Source organism: Chlamydotis macqueenii, chromosome 4 (assembly GCF_036417535.1).
Source record: "Chlamydotis macqueenii isolate bChlMac1 chromosome 4, bChlMac1.mat, whole genome shotgun sequence".
NCBI lineage: Eukaryota > Metazoa > Chordata > Aves > Otidiformes > Otididae > Chlamydotis > Chlamydotis macqueenii.
The window spans coordinates 18,701,746-18,723,832 of NC_141559.1; the positions used below are offsets into that span (position 1 = coordinate 18,701,746).

At 41.0% G+C, this 22,087-nt stretch overlaps 1 protein-coding gene across 4 annotated transcripts in view; it reads right to left on the bottom strand.

Annotated features, from left to right (window-relative positions):
* AFF1 (ALF transcription elongation factor 1) overlaps positions 1-22,087 on the bottom strand; it is a 109,801-nt gene that overhangs the window by 45,932 nt on the left and 41,782 nt on the right. For all 4 annotated transcript variants that reach the window (XM_086746437.1, XM_086746435.1, XM_086746434.1 and 1 more), the window contains exons 2-3: positions 19,696-19,816; positions 18,230-19,141 (exon numbers count right to left, since the gene is read on the bottom strand). In XM_086746437.1, the coding sequence (XP_086602563.1) occupies positions 18,230-19,141; positions 19,696-19,816 (1,033 nt within the window). The remainder of the gene's footprint in view (positions 1-18,229; positions 19,142-19,695; positions 19,817-22,087) is intronic.

Genomic DNA, 22,087 nt, shown 5'->3' on the forward strand with positions numbered 1-22,087 from the left:
GAACCAAACTAAATACAAAAATTAAGTGCAGCATCACCTGCATACAGCCACACAGATGAGCAAGACTGATTATTTCACTAGTAAATTGCTCTACACAAAGAACTTTTGCACGAAAGCACCTCCTCGTAACTACCATCTTTATAGGACCTCTCAATAATCTAATTTTGACCCCTTGATCCTGCAAAACTTCCTTACCTACTGTCCCCTTAAAGTCTCTCCAGTAAATAATTTTAATACTGCTTAACACAAATCTGTAAGTATTGTGTGCATAACAGGCTGAGTCTTTGTCCTTTTGTTCCCTTCAGAACAAACAGTGTCTTTCAATGTAAGTGCTGAACATACGAAAAGCATTTGAGTAAGAGCAACAAGCCATGATTTCAGATATTTTCGCTTTTCCAATACCATCTCATCGCAATTTACACTATTAGATATATTTTTTCCAGTATTTTGAGTAGCCTGACTCCTAGCCTACTCCAGAAAAAAATTGATCACTGAAGCTGATACAGATAAAACTGTACAAGTAGCAGAACTAAAAAGAACTCATGTCACAGGAGATTTTTGTTGATAATATCTGTCAGAAGAATAAATAATATAAATCTGTACTCTGTTGACCTAACTAAATTTACATATGAATTTTTGCTAATATAAAATCGTCACAGGAAAGGAGCAGGGTAGGAGGAGAAATCACAGCTTTGGTATTATTATTCTGGGAGCTGGAGGGGAAAACAGCTCAGATCTAGTTGAAAGACCATGATTTTTAACGTTTTTCTGAAGAAAAATAGCATGAAATCATGCAATAGGGTGCATCAATGTTACATGCAAAATTTAATTCATAATCATTAGTAGAAATGTTCTATCAAGGCTCATATATGTATATGTAAGTGATACATCAATTAGAGCAAAGCTATTAAAAAACCACAAAGTGCCATAATTAAATAAATATGCAGCACAAGTTAGGAAATTCAAATGCCGGGGTATATATTTCAAAGGTTTCAAGTTTCTCAGCGCTAACTTTACTTCCTAAATTGATTTAACTATTTAAGGGTCCACGTTGTGCTAGAGGTCAGCAGGAAAATAGGCTCTTAAAAACAAATGACATTTTGTAAATAAATTCTATTCACTTAGACCTGAGTTGAGCATAGCTACTTTTTGGTTCTTTCCTTCTTAAAAAAAAAATTAAAAAATCTGTGCCTTAAGATACTTGTTAACAGTATGAGTGAGTATAAAGGATGAACTTCGGTTCTCAAGTTAACTGCTTTAACCAAAAAAATCTAGCAACACTTTAAAACATACACATGCTTCCCAAACTTCCACTCTTTCCCATCCCATTCTTGACCACTACTGTGTATCTTATGGACGCTCGGCACCATCATCACAAAACCCTGAGTATTCATACTGGAAGTAACTTCAAATCACACAGGAACAACAGTCTTCAAGCAGGCTGACTTCTGATATCAACCATAACTTTGGCATGGTTTCCCTTCCATGGAATCAATAATGTAGTAAGCATTATTTTATTACAGCTAGTATACTTCATTTCCAAATCCTCTAATGTGAATGAGAAATTATTCGATGGTAAATCCTGATCTTCATTTGAGTTCAATTAAAAGAACAGTAACCACATTTGTTAAGGCCATCGAGGAAATTGGGGCTTTTAGTGGCGAGAAGTGTCCTGTGGTTCTGGGGATCACCTCAGGTAATTAACTTCGGCTATCTCTCAGAAGTTTTTTCCCTTTCCAAACACCACCTTCCCCTTGGAAAACCAGCCAAGTTAGATTTATGATGGCAGCAGTGACACTTCTTGCACTTCCCCTTAATGACTCAGTAAACAAGAGTTGGAGATGCAGGCTCTTGCGCTGTTTTAGTACTTAACAGAACTACTTTTCTGAACCAAGACCTTTTATTTGTCTGTCTGTTTTTAAGAGCAGTACCTCATGTCATCTCTCTGCGTTGCCATCATTGCAAATAAAGATCTGGAAAACAAAGGAATTGAAGAGGCAGACTGGAGCCAGGAGCAGCATCATCAGTCCCAGGTCAGCACCCGGCACAGCTCTGTGCTGTTGCCTGGGACAGACCACACAACTTGGAGGGGAGCTCGAAGACATCAGCCACCAGCACTGATGCATCAAGAGAGAAGGCAAGCAGTAGGGAAGTGAATAAAGGGATGTTTGTTAGTGGGTCCAAGGATAGTATTCCCAAAGGAAAAAAAAAGAAAACGTGTGTAGAGAAGACAGGAGTTTTATCTCTCTCCTTAAGAAAGTAAAGTTCTTAACTGAGAAAGAGCCTAGCTGCTATTTTTAAACCTTAATGGAAATTTAAGAAATATTTTTAAATGCTTCCAGACCAAGGAACTTAACCTGTGGGAAAAAAAAATAGCAGGATATCCTTTTACTTGTAAAGGCAACTTTCGCCATTGTTTTACAACTGACCTAAATACAAATAGAATATTTCTAGATTTGATGTTTTGGAGTAGGGACAGCAAAGTGTGTTATTATTATTGATATTATTGTCATGCATACGTAGATGAAAACTATCCTCCCCAAGATGAGCATTGGAGAAGTCTCTCAGAAAGCTCCTCTATCTTGCCATGGAAGACTAGAAGCCACAGCAAGTCCTGTCCACCAGTTACCCGGTCACCATTTCCAGTATACAAAACTATCTGTTGAAGTAGATTAACTTAAACTTTAAGCTGTAAAAGCAGTGTTGAAGGTTGACAAGGCTTGCTCCTAGGAGATGATTGTTATTACTTGACTGAATACGCACACACACACCTCCATCCTCTCCTCAGCAAACAGCTTTGAGCACTCAGTGTAAAGCCTGCAGTGTAAAGCCAGCTTGCTTGTCAGGTGGGTACAGAGGCCAGGGCTGGACACAGCCTTCCAGGACCTGCACTGGTTGTGCTGTGCCTAGAACAACCAGTCTACAATTAATATTTAAAATCCGTATGTAGAAGATACTTGCCTCTTATGATTCAACATATAAGCTTCCTTAAAAGACATTTTTATCATCCCCTAAACTCTGCATTAAAGACTGCAGATAGCATTCCCCAAGTTCCAGAAATTCTTTACAGCCAGGCTTATGCACTGCAGAGCTGTCACATACAATTTTTATCCACAGCTAAGTGAAGCGGGAGGTGCTGAGCTTACGTACCTGGCTGGCATTTGAGAAGTGATCCCTTTAAGTCAGGTGTATTAGGAAGGCTATGGGCCATCAGCCTCCTAGGCTCACATAGCTTCAGAAAACAAAACGATGCTGAGAGGACAGGAGAGGGTCAGTTCACTGTTTCTTTCCTTGTCTGTCTAATCTGGAGGGAAGAAGTGGCTTTTTTGCTTACTTAACATTCCATCTGAATGGCTTATAATTAAAATCCAACCAAGGGGAGATAGTTACAAGAATTACCAAGAACCAGTCAATCCCTGCCTAAGGGAAAACTTTCTGCATCTTGCCCTGAAGCAGCTTTTGGGGACAGCAAACTGGAGAAGACATAATTACTTGTGGCTCTCATCCACTGTGCTCATTTCCAGATTTTCTGTATTACTGTTTCACTACCTATACTTTCCTTCATACATATAATTGCTCATATGATGGCAATATTTGTGTGAAAAGTTCCCCTGAACCAGTGGCAACTTACCCAAGCTATGTGAAACACTTCAGGGATGTGAGCAGGCAGGTTAATAATTTGCAGTCATACGATGGATTAGGCTCAACACCTTTGTGCACTGCAATTTGTTCTTTATGTCCTCTCAGGGAAAGTCTCTACATTGGCTACTGTACGTGAAACTATCCTGAACCACTTCCTGCAAGCTGGACAACCAGTGTGTCCCTACATGTGCACCTCAGAAGCCTGTGGGCTATAGGACTCTGAGGAAATGTCTAAGGAAAGGGTAGGACATACCCAAGGGGTTACTGCTACCATAGCAAACAGAAAAATAAATACCACTCTGCTTCTCTTCTTGCTTTCATTATGGAAACACGCGTAGTATTACTGTGCTAAGATGAATGCTGCATTAGCAGAGAGGGGAAGAAATGGGGCTAATCCTGCTCGGCAAGTACAGCAAACCAAGAAGGTTTGCTGTACTTGCCTCAGTAAAGCACAGATGGTATTCTTTCAGCACATCCAGCCAAGGATTAACACAGCAAAACTGCAAATAGACAAGCAACATGACAGGCAAGAGCACCTTTAGTAAAACGTTTGCTTCGAATGAAAACATTCAGGCTTAAAATACTGCACCTTTCACCTTTAGCAAACAGATGGCATCCAACCAAGTCTGAATTACAACTCAGTCTGAACAGCAATGAGCTGACAGGCTGATGAAAGAAACCAAAATATTCCTTGTATAAGGAGGAGTGGGTTTGATCCAAATCTGACATGACTTTATCTCCTGTTACATGACTTCACCCTCCATCTTCCAAAACCTGTAGCATTCTTCACAAGCCACTGCTATTCAAAATGCAATGTTCATAAGGCATATTTTAAAAAGCTAGTGTTCTTATGCCATGTTAAAAAAAAAATATATGACAAGCTTTAGAAGAAATATATATCACAGCACTAGTAAGGAATCGTTCCACACATTGTTTATTTTACAATAGACTTTTAAAATGCGCAGTCACCCTGCCAGCATGTTCATTCTAGAGACACAGAAAAATAATTGTAAATATATACAGCAGTTAGCCTTAAAAATCATGGGGAAGTGCTCACTCAAAATTTTCTGCATTTCTGTGGGTTTAATCCCTAAACTTTAGGAATGTCTCCTTTTGGGCATGCTTTGTTTATTGAATTCAATAGTGCATTAAAATAAACACTTAATTCAGGGTCTGATCAGAGAAGAACAAGTTCTCTCAAAATTCTGCTAATACAGAAACTTAATTTTCTCTACATCTTTCAAGAAAAGGAAAAAGTAAGTACTGCTATGTTCTCGCTGTTCTCTCTAAATTCAAGCAATGAAAGAGGAAAAGAGATCTGAAAACTTTGGTTTTTTTTGATGGACCCATTTCTCTCTTGACTTAATGACGCTTGATAAGGCAGCCAAGATAACATTTCTGACTGTGGCATAATCTAAGCTGTCAGCAATGTACTGAACAGCAACAGTTACTATTTATTTCAAAAGGAAAGCGCACATCTGGACAAGTTACACAAACTGGAGTTTGTGTAAGTAATGGGAGTTTAGGTGAAGTCTTATTTTTTTCCTAATATTGAACGTGAATAACTGGTTAAAAATTAGTTCACGAGTCCAGTACTATTGAACTCTATTTCCTTAGCAGCCAAGGCAAACATCACACTTGTTCCCTCCTCCTTTGATTCAATAAAAGCTCCATCTTAGTTAAGGATAGGCAGAAAGGCCAAAGTGATTAAATTCAGTATCCTGAAGAAGAAGGACTCATAGAAAGCAGTAATGCCTTTTATAAGATGAAGATGGCTGTGGGGAAGGGAGGGGGCAGAGGACACTTTCCAGCATCAAGCCCTTGCCGGGTCTGAAACAAACGCTAAGTCATGTCCATAGGCAGCTGCAGATTGTTTTCCATGTGGCTGGGTATACGCAAAGGCAGCTGGGCTGACAGCAGAGCTTCTCTGGGAAATGCACCCAGACCTTTTGCTCGGAGCAGGATGGACTGCCAAGATCATGTCTCACGCTATTTGCTACACCTGACTGCATGCAAAAAGAGCACCTCAATATCTAATGACATTTATGAATCGTTTGACCAATCAAATAATTTGGAAGAAAATGTAACACTGCTAATGCAGTTTAGAAAGAGAAACCAGTGTGTTGAAAAGCAGATCAAAAAGGTAGGAATATTACCTTTTCCAATTGGGAATTAAAATATTCTGTTGCTTAAAACAATTAAGTGCTACTAATTTATTGTCTAAGTAATAAACGCTCACCATTCTGATGATGAAAACTGGCAGCTAAAGCTTGAGAGGGAGGGGGATACTGAAGATAATTCAGACAGTGACAACATTAGACACCAGTGAAAATGAAAAATGAGACCTGAAACTTCGAAGTACAGAATAACCACACAAGGAAACAAATAACAAAAGCATAACTGATAGAAAACAGACTACACTGAGTGGTATGTCAGGGCAAGAACACCACTACTTTCTAAATGTCATTTCAAAAATTAACATATTGGTACAGTCAAGCTTTGGAAATGGCACAGCACGTCAGCCAGAGATGTTGAAATCCAGGATCGGTGCAACACTGATTTAGCACCAGCCATCAGCTTCAGAAGCTGCCAGTGCTGGAGACTGCAGAGGTCAGGTCCCCGCACACAGAGCTGCTTGCAGAGAGCTGGACCCTCCCTCTCTGAGCCCATCCCTGCCAAGAATGCTAAAGCTGTGCTCTAGCCTATATCACTGCCCCTAAGGCAGCAGTGGTTACACGCTGCCTTCTTCGGTGAGCTCTGGCAATCTCATGCCCTACCAAGGTAACACCGGGAATCACTTCTGCTATACCAGCTGCCCTCTCAAGTTAATCATCATCAAAACAGCAGGAAAACTTTTCTTCCCTTAATATTCATGCTCACTGAAAACAAGAGCGCTGACCAATACTTCAGTGTAGCAACTTCTTGCTGTAGCACTGCATGGGGCAAGAGCACTGCAATCACAACAGAGTCCAGGAAGCAAGGGCAGTACCACCAGAGTCATCATAACGTGCCTCACTGTGCTGATGCTGAAGATGCCTACAGAGCACTCTTAAGCTGCAAAATGCCACTTCCACTATGGTTCACTGGTACCCAGTAAAAATCCCATGAAGTAAGAAATAAAATGCACAGTGTGTGCTAACCATTTCCCTTCACTCAAACAATGCAAAGAATTAGATCAAAGACCAAAAGGTGCTCAAAATAGCATTAGGAGAGTATTAATGTGATCCTCATTGTAGGAAGTTTTATTTGTGTTTTATTCCTGAAAACACATCTCTTGGACAAGACACCGGAGGTGTATTGCCAAAATAATTCAGAGGCTTGAAACGGGCAAATTCACTCTAAAGAAGCATCTACAGTGGCATTCAGGACCACCAAAAGAACGACCCCCAGCCTGGCTATGCACTTCGCTATGAAGTGCTGCTTGGCCAGGGAGAAGAGTAACTATACACAGGTGTTTTAAAGACTTGCCTTGTTTTCTAAGCTCTTTCATCCTCCAGTAACTAGAGAAGTTAACTCGATTTACATGAGGCAGCCTGCAATTACAAGATTCGCTGAAAATAGCCCCCTCTCCCCACCAGCCCATCCTTCATCAACCTGCTCCCAGCCAGACGCGAAAGCCGGACCCAGGCAAGGCCCCCCAGACTTCACAGGTCTCAGCCGCCTGCCTGGGTTTCACCTCCTCCCGCTGAAGCCAATGCCTGACATTGTCCTGGCAGAGGCGGTTTAGTGCCGAGCCACGTCTGTGTGGTGCACTTACCTCCGTGAACATGTCTTACTGCCTTCCTACATGGCAGGGGAGATTTCCTGTTTTCATACATTCCCTTGTCAGCCCTAATCAGTGTCAATAGGTTATGGTGTCTTTTATGCTGGTGGCGTCAGTCCTGACAGGAAAGAACTTTTAATCTCTTCCCTCGCACTGAGCCATGAGAAGCTGTGAGCGCTCCCAGGCACAACTCCCTTGGCTCCTCTCCGAAAAACGCTCTCTCAAGCACACGGTTGCTTAGCAATATTTGCCTTCCCCCCGTACGGTTCAAATTGGCAACGTCTGTCCCCTTGGCATTTTCCACTTGTGCAAGAAATGGTGTGGAGACTTTAAAAAAAAAATCTACAAACAGGTTGGTGGAGGACGTTTCGCGTGAGCTAGAGCTGCTTTGGCATTTTATTACTGGTTTATTTCCAGTCTGGATAAAATGTGTGGCTTCTTCCAAAGGAGAGGCACACAAGGGAAAAAAGTCTTTCACATCCAGTGGGACTCACCTATTAAATCAAATACAAGAAGTCGTTTTTCTGTTTACATAATTACACCTGCATGCTATGGCTTGGTTTAGAAAGAAAAAAAAACCAAAACAACCCAAAAACCAAAACACAACAAAACACAGCACTGCCATATAATTCTCCTCAGTCCGCTGGGATTGACTTTGATTTCTGCTAAGATAATGCATACACATCAACTAAGAGAAAACAAGTGAATCCAAAATTTATTTACGTATTTAAAAATGCAAAAGCTGCAAGCAATCCTGATCTCATAACCAGTAGCATTCTGTCAAACTCGCAAAATACTTATGCCTATGAAATCACCCTGAGGAGCAGTGAACAGGGTCAGTGCCTCTAGATGTACCTGCAATACAGCTACTACAGCAAATGAGGGGAAAAGGAAATGAAATGAATTTAAAACCATAAAAGGTACCAACTGTTTTCACTTCTGAGAGCCAAAAAGGGCCATGGAGAAGGCTTGAGTAACAGGATTCATCTTTGGGCACTTGGTGCTACAACAAGCAGCAGAGAAGCCTGTAGTTAACCTTTCTCTGGCTGCAAATCATTCCAGCTCACACTTACCACAACGCCCAAGGGTTATGAGAAAGGCCTTGGACCACACAGCTTCAGATATTTACACGCAAGTTATTAGGGATATTTACTGGGAATGATGTAGCTTGGTTTCAGTCCTTATAGTGTAGTTGAGGGTTTTGGTTTTTTTTAAATTCTTATACAAAACAGAGTCAGAAAAATAAAATGGATTTAATCAGACTAAGTGCTATTACAACAAGCCTAAGTATTAAAGTGTCATTACAAAGACATGTGAAGAAACTATAAACAGTTTTGTCAAGTGATTTTAAAGAGTAATTAAAACCCTCAATCTTCCCAGAAACACATACAATCCATCCTCTTAGGAAGATGTGGGCAAACACCTCTAATGCCTTCCAAGGTGACAAGCATTATGCCCAGTAAGAGGACAGTGGTGGAATCGAAGTTCAGTTTCTTCTAAGCAAATAACTTGTGTCATATTTAAGAGTGAGTGCTATGCCAGATCTAGGCATTTTATACCACAATAAAAACCCCAGGGACAAACTCCATCTTGGTTATTAAGAGATGCTTACAATGGGAAGGCTGATGAATGGCTAGCTAACCATATAATGTGAAAAGCTGATGTATACTTTAATCTACAGAAAAATAACCTCAGGAGCTGCCACCATGTTCAACTCCCCTCACCTTGCACAGTGCACCCTTCCCACTGTCCCCTGGCTTGGCACAGAAGGAAAGCAGGTAGGAGAGAAAACACTGGGAAAACCCAATGCAACATAATGGAGGAGCAGAGGAGGGAAAGAGATGAAGGAATTGCGATTGATAAACGAGCTGTTTATCCTTTTTTTGCCTGTTTCATTTCACTTTAACAGAGGGTAAGATACTGCAGCTTCAGGGCTCCATTGAAGCACGCAGTTTTCCGTAAAGGTTTCCAAAACATGCCACCAATGCAGTCTGGGTTGCAGAAGACTGACAGATTAAGTGAGACATGTCCAGGACTGAAAAATTTTCTACTTCAAACTTGAAAGGAATTCTTAAATAAATCATAAATCATTTTTAAAGAAACCTTACACTTATCTCCCATTTAAACAAATACCAGGTGGGAAATAAAGCTACTCCTCAGCTTTTCATATTATCAAGATCTCATCCCAGGCTAAAAGAAAATTGTCTGTCAGTGCTGCCTAACCTCAAGGGCAACACAGATTTTCAGAACACTGTGGGTTTGGGGTATTGTTTTATTTTTCCCAGAATTATATATTAAAAAAAAAATTAAAAAATAAAATCAAACCCAAAAACTTTCCATACCTTTTACAAAGACTTTACAACTGCAGGATGATGGAGTCTGAAGGCCAGGCAGAGAAACAATTGATGCCACAAGAGTCACCTCCTCCTCCTCTGAGACAAATGTCTGGCTTTACTTTTGAAACTGGCACCGATAACCTGTCAGTAGCTGTGTTTTGCTTTGAGCTCATTAACATGCATGTCGCCTGCCACCTCTCCCTGCCTTCAGTGCTTGCTTTGAAGTTGCCTTGTTGGAAGGTTTGGCTGTCATCTGTTCTTAGCATTCTCCTCAGGCTTTCCAGATCACTCTCTTTGTTTATTAGTCATAATATTGGGCAGTATGAAATGCCTCCTGTAACATTTCTGCTGTTAATCACAACTTCCTTTAATTTTGTTCACGATGTGCACCCACAAGCCAGGAACCCAGGTTTTATTTTCACTTGCTGTTTCTTCCCCACAATTCCTCTTTGAGATGACACCACATGAGTATACATTGTCTGAACGTGTCTGCTCAGAAAACAGTTTCACTTACCAGCCGCTACCACTGGAGATCCATATGAACAATAATCAAAGATAAGGCTGACACAAAATTTTCTTTTTTCCACACAGATTTTTAGCAGGAACATCAGGCAATTACTACAAACTCCTACTATCCACACAAGGTTTGAAAACAACTGCTTCAGCTTAACTAAACAGTTAAAACCAACCAACCAATCCCTCCCTGATATGCTACTCCAGCAGCTGGTAGTTCATTTCCTCCCTTGCAAGCATATTATCCCAAACGAGTGGCTTCACAGACCAATAACACTGATGCAACTGCAGTGCACACCTGTCAGGGAATGCTGCTTTCATTCCCAAATTACTTTTTTTTTTCTTTTTTCCTTTTCAAAATATTGTTCTGCAGTCTGTTCCCTTCACTGAATTTTGCTTGCCTTAAGTTGCTATCAAAGCAGCTAAGCTTTGTCTGCAAAAGCACAGGTTGCCTCTGCATTTAAAAATTTGTGCAGAAAACTTTATTAGTTAAAAAAAGTTAGAAATAATAGTTCCCAATTCTTCTAAGCTAGTTCTGGAGAAGCAGTAATATTGTCATTCACCCAACTAAAATTAGAATCCTGGCTGTTCAGAATTAAGTAAAGCTGGCTATAATGCAACCACCTGCGAGGTGCAGTTTGATGCTTGGCTTCAAATTCAGAGTACTGTTCAGGGTCAGATAACTCATGCTGGTCTCCAGGTTGGGTCCTTCTGCAGAAATTTAACTTTCACTATGCAGCTCTGGCAAAGGGCTTTACCATCATCGCTGAGGGCGGGGGGGCAGCACAGGCTTAAGTAATGACAGCAATGGCTAAGTCTTCAAAGTAGAAGACAGGAGTCTTCTGGAAGAGACCCCAGAAAATTAAAAAAAAAAAAAATTAGAGGAAGGAAAATACCCAGCAGGCAACTCACAGCATTACGCTTTTAGTCCTCTTTTGGGTTCTGTCAATAACCATTACAATCAGTGAAGCTGAAGCAACGATATTTCTCAAGACACGTGATTCCAGCTTCCCAGAAAGAGATACTACTACTTATTGATAAAGTGCTTTAGTAGAAAAAAAGAAGTCAGGTGTTCAGGTGCACAAGCTTTTCTGGAGGACTAAAATAGAAACCACAAACATCAAACTAAGCACAGCTTGCAGACAAGATCTAGAAGTTTGGGTTTTGTTTAGCAATCATAGCACAAGGAAAGCATCCTCATATGAAACTCCTGCAAGACAGAGCAGACTTAAATAATCTCTTTTCAGCTGCCTTCAGAAGATGCTTCCTTCCTTCCTTCCCCAGGACTCATGAGCAGCACCAAAGCCACGAACCACATGCTGTCCCTGAAACAGCAGCTGCCCTAATGTAACTGCAGCCCCAGGGGCACACGCTACCCTCCCCTCACTCTCTCTAGCGTGTACAGACTCACACAGCTGGCACTAGACAAACATGGCTTGTAAAAGTTAGGAAACCTGAGAGATCTAGAAAAACTCTCACTGACATTTTCCATACTTGCTCACAAGCCAGCCGCTCATTCCTGCTGCCCTGCATTTCAAGAATATTAACCTGACAAACGTCAAGCGCTCAGGAAAAACGAGAGAAGTTGTGTCATACAGACGTTCCTACATTTGCTGTGTTAGATGAAGCTTTACAGAACAGCTTACAGTACTTGCCAGTTTTCCCCTCCCTTCCAAACTATTCCTTCTCGCTTGACTTACCAGAGCTCACTACTAACACCACGCTTTGAAGACAAGGTCATCAATTTCATTTTGATACCTTCTCAGTATTACTGCATCTGAATGCTTCTACACACGTTTATTCACTTATCTTCATCAAACTTCTGTGTGTTAACCCCTATTGTACAGATGCAGGTTTGGAAAATTACTCATACCTACAATTGCAGGACATTCATTTTACTCATTAACATACAACCACTGATACAAATTGGGTTACTACAGAAAAAAGTAGTCATTTACATACATAACATTTAACAAGCGCTGATTTTGTTCTACACAGCCATCGTAACTAACAACTGAAGTGCTCTTAAGATCTCAAATTCAGCTTGTTGGCTCCTGATTTTGCAAACTGCATAGGACCACAGGTTTTCTTTCATCGTAGGTTGGGTTTTTTCATCCCTCCTTTTGAAATACAGTACTCTACAGTTACCAATGAGAAAGACAATGACCTAAATGCTGTGCTGGAATCATAACTACTCCCAGTAAAGATGGCTGATTACAAGCCCTTCATAGGAAGAACAACAATCTAAAAAATCTCAACCAAAAATCTTTCCAGTGATTAACATGCTACGGCAGCTCATTTAAGCCTGAGTCTCTCACAGCAGCCTGGACAAGACACTGACTTCTGAGTCATCTGGAAAGATGCAACGCAATTCACAGAAATTCTTGCCTGACCTTATCTATCGCAAAACCCCATCTAACTACTCTTTCTCAGTCTCCCATTGCTTTGCAAAGTGATTTAGCAACCAAATTCGGACAAGTGTTCCGCAACGGTACCCAGAGACTCTATGGAGAGAAGCCAGGTTTGCTCTAAGCCAAAGAGCTAAATCCATCCATACCTGATGGGAGAAGCTGGCAAGGACTCAACTGCTCTCTCAGAAACACTGTTCTGTTTCTCAGCATCTCCTCCTTCCCTTCCTTACCACATGCAGGATCCCTGATCCTTTCTTCACACTGATGTTCCCTAGTTGGGCTTCCAAGCAGCAAGAACAAACACTATCCATTTCTGGTGGCCTGCTGGCTGAATGCAGCACTATGCCCCTCGAACAATTCCCCTGTTATTTGGTATTCTGCATAAAAGTCAAGAGAATAAGCAAGGATCTCAAACTCGAAAAGCCCTGCAGCTGAGAGTTGGTAGTTGAACATTGGACCCAAGTACGCCTTCTCTAAGCAAAGATGAACAAGACTACTTCTAATTTATGACTTCTGCAGTCTGACACACAAACTTTCAACATCAGTCTGGTTAAACTGAAGTAACAATACAAGATAGCCTTTTAACTTTTGAATCAACCACCTGCTCTTTGCTCCACATGCCCTCACTTTCCTGCCCTTCCAGAGCACTCTTTGTTCCAGAGACTGTAAGCAAACATTAAAAATCTAGTAGTAACAACTGTCATTCATGTTTCATCTGCTTCTTTAGCAGTTACACACCAACAAAAAGACAAATGTACACAATGCTTGTGGTGAAGCAAGGAAACTCTCTTCCAGTCACACAAGGCACTTCTGACTATAAAGAGAGCAGTAGAGGAGACACAGAAGTAAAACCTTGTTACCTCTCTTGGTGCAAAGCAATTGAAAAAAAGGAATTAAAAAAGGAACACTAAGGGGAGAGAGGGGAAAAAAAAGCCCAATCTCCCTTCTAATATAAATAAATAAATGGTTGGTAGAAATACAACAATAGTAGCTTAATGCTAAATACTCTCTATTCATTAGGTAAGACCAAATGACAGCACTATATATATTTTTAAATATTCTCATTTTTAAAGGATGCAGGTTTAAAGTAATATATTTATTTCTAGTTTACAGGGTTCACCTGTCCGATCACTCCTGCCAGTAGAAAAGCTCAGTCGCCATGGAAAGAAGTCAGTGAAAAATTATTTATCTAGAAAAGATGACTTATTTTTGTCATCCAAACTTCTTTCTAGGTATTTAATCATTTGTATATACTATGCGATGACCACATTCTAACTGGTTACCATACATAATTTTTTCCTGAGGTGAAGAGAGCTCGATGACAGCATTCTCACTTCGAACAGAGATCTTTGCATGTACCCTGTGCTTCAAGAATAATACAGTGTTACCAAAAAGACTTAACACATCTAGGCTCCTTCACTATTTGTTGTCATTATTTTTTAAAATTGATTGCTTCCCAGTTTGTAGGTGAAAGAGGAGAGTCGGATGAGGTGTCATTACATGACATAAAAGGAGATACACCTTAACGTTTACGAAACCGACAGGAAAACAAAGCCAAATCTTCAGTGAGCATCAAGTGCTATACATTCCTCTAGACATTATCGCCTTAATAATGCTTGAGGATTTGTAAATACACTCTCTCAAACCAGCCTCACTGCTTCTCAGCCTTGCCGTCAAGCCCATTCCCTGTCAAGCCAATTCCTTTTAGGACGTGACACTTTGTCAGCAGTGGTAATACAAGGGTCTCTGTTGGTGCTGCAGCTCTCCTAAAGACTTGAAAAGGGAGAATGGCTTTAAAAACATCATTGTTTAGATGATGAGGGAAGAGGTAAAACCTGGCACATTAAGAGAAGGGATGCAGCTAAGCTTCATGTATGCTATATTTTTAAGTCTTCTCACAATAAATTTGGAAAGATGCCTCAAAAAGACAGGGATGATGTTTGAAAGCGAAGATTTTTATTTGGGGAAGAGGGGAAAGAGCTGTTCAGTTTCTTTATGTGAATGCAAAGTGAGTCACTGCACAGTTATCCACTGTGGATTAATTCACTCTACAGTGAATCTGCTTGTCTATTCAGACTGGAAGGCTTAACTTGTCAGTGTTGCCATGAACAGAAGCTGTCAATAATGAATTCACAGCTGCAGGTGACACACGCCTTAGAAATTCAATTAGCCAAAAACCATGTGTTAGAAAAAAATGGCTTTCCTAAATGATGTCAAGGGAGATCATGGGAAAAACTGTGTTTGGCACATGGCTGTTCAGTATAACCGGAGATGAACAGTTTAAATGAAATTTGTAAAACCATGCTCCTAGTTGCCGGGAGGAAGAGGGAAAAACAGCAGAGCTTCTGCTAGTCTAGACCTAATCACCATCAGGGTCATGAGAGGGCAGGAGCCTCCCCACAGCTCCTGTTTCACAAAAAAAAAAGAAAGAGGGAGGGTCACCTTTCAGCTGAAGGACCCCCTGATTAGCTTTTCCAAGGTCCTTTCTTTGGATGAATCTTTCACCTGCATGCAACATACCTCACTGGATGTTTCCTAAAAGCAACCAGCCCAGCCCTGTTCCCCAATCACCTCTCGTGTACTGTACATGCAGCACACAGGGAATATATTCATGTGTGCAACCACACTGTTTCTTCCTCTTCACTCTCCAACCTTTAGCACTGAAAGAGTGTATCATCGAATATATGTTAATCATTGAAACCAAACAGAAGTAAGTAAATAAGATAATGACAAGTCTGAAACAAGTAGAAAATGAAGTAACGGATTTTTTCACTAGAGCTTACAGAGTTATTATCCAAAACACCTATGCATAGAAAGCAGTCAGGGGTCAACACCTAAAGATACCTACCTCAAATGAGGATCATTCAGCATATTCACAAAAGGTTTCATCGATCAGCTTCAAAATGGACTAAGCATGTAATTAAAACCAGGGTTTTGGTTTGGGCACAATAATTTATTTAATCATCTTCAATCCCCTTTTTATTATGTTCTTACTCTGTCACAGATCTCCTGCACCAGCATGGGTAACGCTACTCGCGCTCTGGCAGCTGTAGGATTTTTATGGGCATTTGGATTCAGAGTCATGTGCTCAATGGAAATTGAGAAAGAAGTTTCATTTAGCATACAGCACCATAGATAAGGCTGTCATATCTAAAATCATATTAAATCAGAGATACACGAGATGACATAAAAAGTGCAGAGATAGGAAAAGAGATAAGATGAAAATAGAAGTAGGACTAGGAGAGTCGGGAGAGAACAGGGAAGTCTCATTTCTGAAAAATAAGTATGCCTTCTCAAAAAAAAAAAGAAAGAAAGAAAAAAAAAGAAAAAAGAAATTGCAGTTTTAAATCCAGAAATGCCCTTTTTATTTTTGGCAACGGATAATGAAGAACAGGTAGAGCAGAAAGTAAGGCCCTGCACTACTTCTCCCCCAGAAGTAAAATATCTGGTCAAGCAAATAATGAAATGCAGACCATAGTGCACTGCCTATTTTGAGGTATGATGTGCAATGCAAGACCTACTTTGAAGCAAAAGAAGTCTCAGCACAAAAGTATTTTCAGAACTTCTCAACAATGTCATTTTGCCCGTTTCCTCTCATTTTCCACAAGAAACAGCCTAGAGAAATTTGCAGCTGATCAACACCCTTTCCCATAAAAGCAGACTGCACCCATTTTACACATACACCCACATTACAAAGGCAAAGTACAATTTGAAAACTATCTCCATAGCTCTCCTCACCCAGCTGCTTTAGGTCAGCACTGTGGGATCCTACATCCCATAGGGCATAGCAATATTTACTGTGCTGAAGGATGAGCATGGTAAAACTGCCAAGCATACCTAAGCACCTTTGAGCTCATGGGAGGCTGAGCCACAAGGCAGGCTGAATCAGTGTGCTGGTCCCTTAGCAAAGCTGAAATAGTGAGCTTTGAAGGGCGTAATGAAAAAGAGCATGCATTTGCTGAACAATACACATACAACATTGCTCCTCCTCTCCCACTGCTCTACCCGTGTGAGGTTCAAGTTACTTTAATCTACAGTGTATGTCTAAGAAATCCAAGGCTTCTGCCTTCATCAGATAGGTGGCCTACTGGTCAGCAAAAACAGATGGAGTAAAGCAAGAAATCTTGCTGTATCAAAATAATTACACTCTGTAACTGCCTAGTTAAGAAACAATTGTAATTCCAGCCATCCTCTTCCCCTAAAGTGTCCTAACAATCTCCTAAACAAGAGCAACAGTGTTATGTTCTGAATTGCACCTGTTAATCTGCCATACCCTGCACTCAACCTCGCTGCAACCAGCTGAAATGTCTCGAACTGGAAAAGAGCAATCCATGAAAATGACCAAAAGAGCAGAATGAAAGACTAAAGAGCATCTGAAGATAGAAATCTAATTGCAGATTGAAACCACAGATTCTAACTGAAGACTGAAATCTAAGCCATCAAACATTATTCATTTTTAAATGGGGGGGGGGCACAAATGAAGAAGCTAGTGTTTCACTCTCAAGAAAATAACACATATCAGGAAGAAGTTGTTCTCAGATGAGGAATAACCAAAGGTTTACACGCAACACGTTTTGGTCTTTGGCCCAACTGCCACCTCTTCACTGCAACAACGGGAGCTTCCCATCCCACATTCTGCAACACCCCTCTGAGTCCTTGGCAGATAAAGGGCACACGTAGTGACTAGCAGAATGAAGGCATGCTCGAGTTTGCTGCCCAGGCTGCCTTCTGCTAACAAGAACACACACATAGCAGAGTTCTGCTCATTTTGCTCATCCTTGGGACAAGAAAAAGTTTATCTTCTTTGTTCAAACACAAAATTTTACAGAACTTTTAGGATCTTGCTTAAAATTGAGAATTCCACCTCTGTACTAAATCTACTTAAACCTACAGAATTTGCTCAAAAGACTTTTGATGAAACTGGAGACAGAACGGTGTCCTGCTTCTAGAGGAAGCCAGGCTAAATCCATCTAGTAGAAATCTACAAGATGTTTTTTGTTCACATTAATACTTTCCGGAGGATCTACAGTGAGCTCTTACAAGTTTACTTAGGAGAAACCTACAGTGTTCGCAGTCACTTACCACAAACCCTTAAAGCTTCCAACCTACCAGGTGACCACAGAACTCACTGTCCAGTCAGCTGTCCCAATATTCAGTGAGAATTTGGGGCACCCATCAGCACTCAGACTGAGTACTGACACTCTGCATGTACTAACTGCAGGTGCATCACCACTTGACCTTCTCAGCATATAATTTCCCTCTTCTCCTTTTCAACAATCTTTACAGGCAAAACAAAAATCATAGCAAGAAAAGTAGTCTCTCTAACCACAAAACCTGCTGTAAAACCTTTCTTGCTCAGAAGTCACAGCAAGCACTGCATTTTCACCATCCAAACAGATACCTCACGCAGATCAGCAAAAGCCAACCTCAACATGCACCTTCTAAACATCCTAATGAGTGGACAGTCATCACTGCTTCCAGTAATCTCTGCCCTTCACTGATCTTTTCTCCTATAGTTAAACTTACTCTGCCAGCAACAGAGCTCCCCCAACAATTGCACTGACCTCTGTGGGCTCAGAAGGGATTTCCAGTTTGGATAGTTTGGCTTTGGCATTTGCCTTCACATCTGAGATTTTTTCATAGGGTTCTCCACAGTATTCCTCCAGGAGAGGTTTGAGCTTTGGTGATTGAACTGGTACCTGATCTTGGCCATCCATTGGTCTGACATAGGCAGTTGGTTTCTGCTGCATTGCACTGGTTTTTGATGGCAAAGGCGGGGGAAAAGTCTGAGAGGAAGGCTGAGTGGTGCTGGTCAGGTTAATAGCTGAGCTGTCCTGACTCTCCTTCTCCTGTGATCCTGTCACGAGGTCCTGAGATGATCTTGTTTGACTGTAGGTCAGCCCATGACTTTTGCTGCTGTTCTGTGACCTGGAATTGATATGCTGGCTGGAATGTAGAGGTGACAGGGGTGCCACTGGAGAAGACAAAGATGGTAGTAATGGAGAAAGCGCCAAAAGGGAGGTCTGCAGTTCATTAGCACGACCTTCACCAACTGCATGTCTGTCATTTCTCTTGTGGTGAAAACCTGCGTGACTCTCCTGGCCACCACGATTGTGTTCTTGACCTTGGCTCCGACTGTTGGATAAGCTATGACTCTTGGTGTGCAAACCTGAAACTGGTTCTGTTCTTGATTGTGCCTTTTGGTAGTGAATGGAGTGGCTTGGAGGGTGAGGAGCTACAACCATAGGTCCCATGGATGGATGGTGGGTTGTGTGGTGGAATGAAGATGGTAACGTATGGCTAGTCTTTTCAGGGAAGTATGGGTGATGAGGCTTTCTGTGTTGGATCAGAGGAGCAACATTTTTTGGAATTCCTATGAAACTCTTTTGAGACTTGTTGCTCATGAACTCCTTAACCTCCTCATAATTGCCCAGCATGTTCTGAATTCGGCTTGACAACTCATCTTCTTTATTAGTCTGCAACAGAAGAACAGAGAGGGGGTGAAAATTAAAAAGCACAGACCCTCTACCCCAAAAGATGCAGCTCAAGAAGAGACATTCTTCAGGATCTTATTTTAATCACCATGAGTGAAGTTATGCAAGCTCATCTTGATCCTGCATGCAGTTTCTCTAAAGCAAGTGGGATTGCTCTAGTCAGCATTAGTTCTTCTGAGTCAAGATTGCAGGTGTGCCTGCAGTCTTCAGGAATACTAACATCAGACCAGTTTGTTTCAACCACAGCTACAAACAGACAGGCAGCCAAGGTGCTCTCGTGCACACTCTCTCAAACTCATAGAATACAGGAAGTGCCCAAATGAATCTGCCTAATCCAAAGTTTGTACTGCGCTTGCACCATCTACAGAGCTTTAAGCACATATTCTGATGAATTTGAGTTAAGCAGATGGGAAGATACTGTGTTTGCACATATCATGCTCAAGTCTACTACACCATATGCAGAGGCCACAGAGCTCTCCTCTTCTACCCCAACCCTCTCTCCTCCTTTCCCTCCACCACATGCCCCCTGCCATTACCTTGTACGGTTCTGCAAAGAGGGGAGTCTTCTGAAGGAACCTGTCTTTCTCCTGTAGAGCCTCCTGATTCCGCCTTTCTTTCTCTCGAATACGCAGCAAGTTTCTGTCCTCATTGTACAAGCTTTAAAAAAGAGAGAACAACTTTATGCAGAAACCATGGTTTTCAGACAATGGTATAAGTCCAACGTGAAAGTAATTTTGAAATCCAAAGGGCAGTTATAGCTGGCAAATCGGTTACGTCAAGTATTTGCCGTACCACATAGTAACGTAACATACAAGGTACAGCATACAACCTTCACAGTGATTTCTGTTCCTGATACTATACATCATGAAGGATGGGAAGGGAAAAACTACCCATCCACTTAATTGTGAAACATAAATTGAGAAGTCAGTGTGAGTGGCAAGAGCATGAGCTAGTAAATCCAGTTGTAATGATCAATGCGAAAACTACCATTCTTCTCCAGACCTCTGCTTCAACTCTTCACCTGAGAGTAAAAAAGAATTCACTATTTTGGAGGTGTTGCCACTTTCAGAGATCGAACTTTGCCTACTGTATGAACAGGCTTGAAAACATACTTTCTACTTTAAATAGGCATTTGGAAAGCTGCTTACCTGGCAAATTATGTAGTTGCATTCAAAGCAAGGTCTCAGAAATTTCACAAACATCAGGTCGAATCCCCCTGTTCCTCCTCAAATCACATACTGGTGCACTCAATTCCACCAGCCCCACATCAAAATGGCAATAAAGCTGTGTCACATGCACAGCAGGATGACTTCACGGAAAAGCAGATCCTTTAAACTACACCTCCTCTGTGAAACACTACTGCAAATAAGGGAATCTATTGCTCTAATATTTATGGACATTTGGGAAGAAAAAGCATGCAGGCATAGTATGTGGATTCAGGCACTTCTATTTCTACTCTACTGCAGATTCTACTGCATACATACAATTCCTATATTCTTCTTAGTACACTCAACCTCTCAAGAGCACCATTTTGGAAGGAAAAAGCCTTATCCTCCCCATCAGTGACATTTTCTCAAATACCACGCCAATAATAATCTACTGAAAGTTTAATCATCCCTAAAGGAGAAGTAAAGGATTTGCTTTGCTGTAACAGTTAACCAAAAAGTCTGAATACTGCAGAGGCAGTTTCCTGACTCAATGTGAGCTCTGGAAAACGATGCTGTCTGATGGCAAATTTCCATATATGGAACTGCAGCAAGGACGTACTTGTGCTGCTAAGACAGAAAAACACATTCAGGGGTTAGACTGTTCACATTTAAAATAGTTTCCAACTATTTTTTGTTAGTGCTGAATTGTTTCCAAACATAACAAAATAGAAATTTCCTATGTACCCCACTTCTGCAAATGATACAAACAATTTTAATAAATAAATAAAAAAAAAAAAAAGGGAATTACAGATCACAGATTCAGTAAATATAAACAATCCTTCTGTTACAAACAATATATAACAGAAGCATTTCCTCTGTGCATCTGATATCATTTTGCATGTGAGCAATTTCATATCTATAATCAGCCCATTGGTCAGTTGCCCTGTGTGTGGCGGGAAAGCTTTGTGCAGCCAGATATGGGAGATACCAACTGCAGAAGACAAAAAATTAGGAGGAATTATAAGGCAAACCAGAAGCAATGCTGGCTACATCTACTACTTGAAACTGTATGTGTGCGAATGATCTTTTAAGTGAGTACATTTTAAGTTGACAGCATTTTTTAAACATATCTGTTCAAGTTATCTGGAAAATTTTTACTGAATGAAACACTATTTTCCAAACATTCCAGGAAGTAAAAAATGATTCTGTAAATATCCTTTATATAAACTTCAAACAAATTCCCTTAATAGAAAGACTGAAAAAACCATAAAAGGTGGTTTTAAGAGCTAAAAGCTAGTGTTTAGTACGAAGACAGTCTCCAAAATCTCCTCTTCACTGATCTGTGACACCACGGTCCAGCGTCAGCAACACTGATACCAATTGTAGAACATTTTTTTTTTTTTTTTGATGGGCACTATTTAACCTGGATCAATCAGCTCCTCATCCCCCACCAGGCCCGAGTCCATTTCTCCTGCGGCTGCACAAGCAACCAAAGCCAACACAGTGAGGAGGCCAAAGGAACAAAACCGCTGCTCTTGGTGGCAGTCCTTGCTTCTTGCCATTTCACAGGCTCTTTGCCTTGCAGTCAGTATTTTCCCTTAAGAAATGATACAACTGTCTTGCAAGGAGCTCTTCTGATGTGTTCGGGCTACTCAAGACTCCTACTGCACCTAGGTGCTCAGCTGCAGCTCTCCCCCACTCACCTTGACTTTTTCCTTTTGAAGTTACAACCAAGTATGTTTTTGAGCCTAATGACAGCATTCAGTGCAATGCTGAAGGT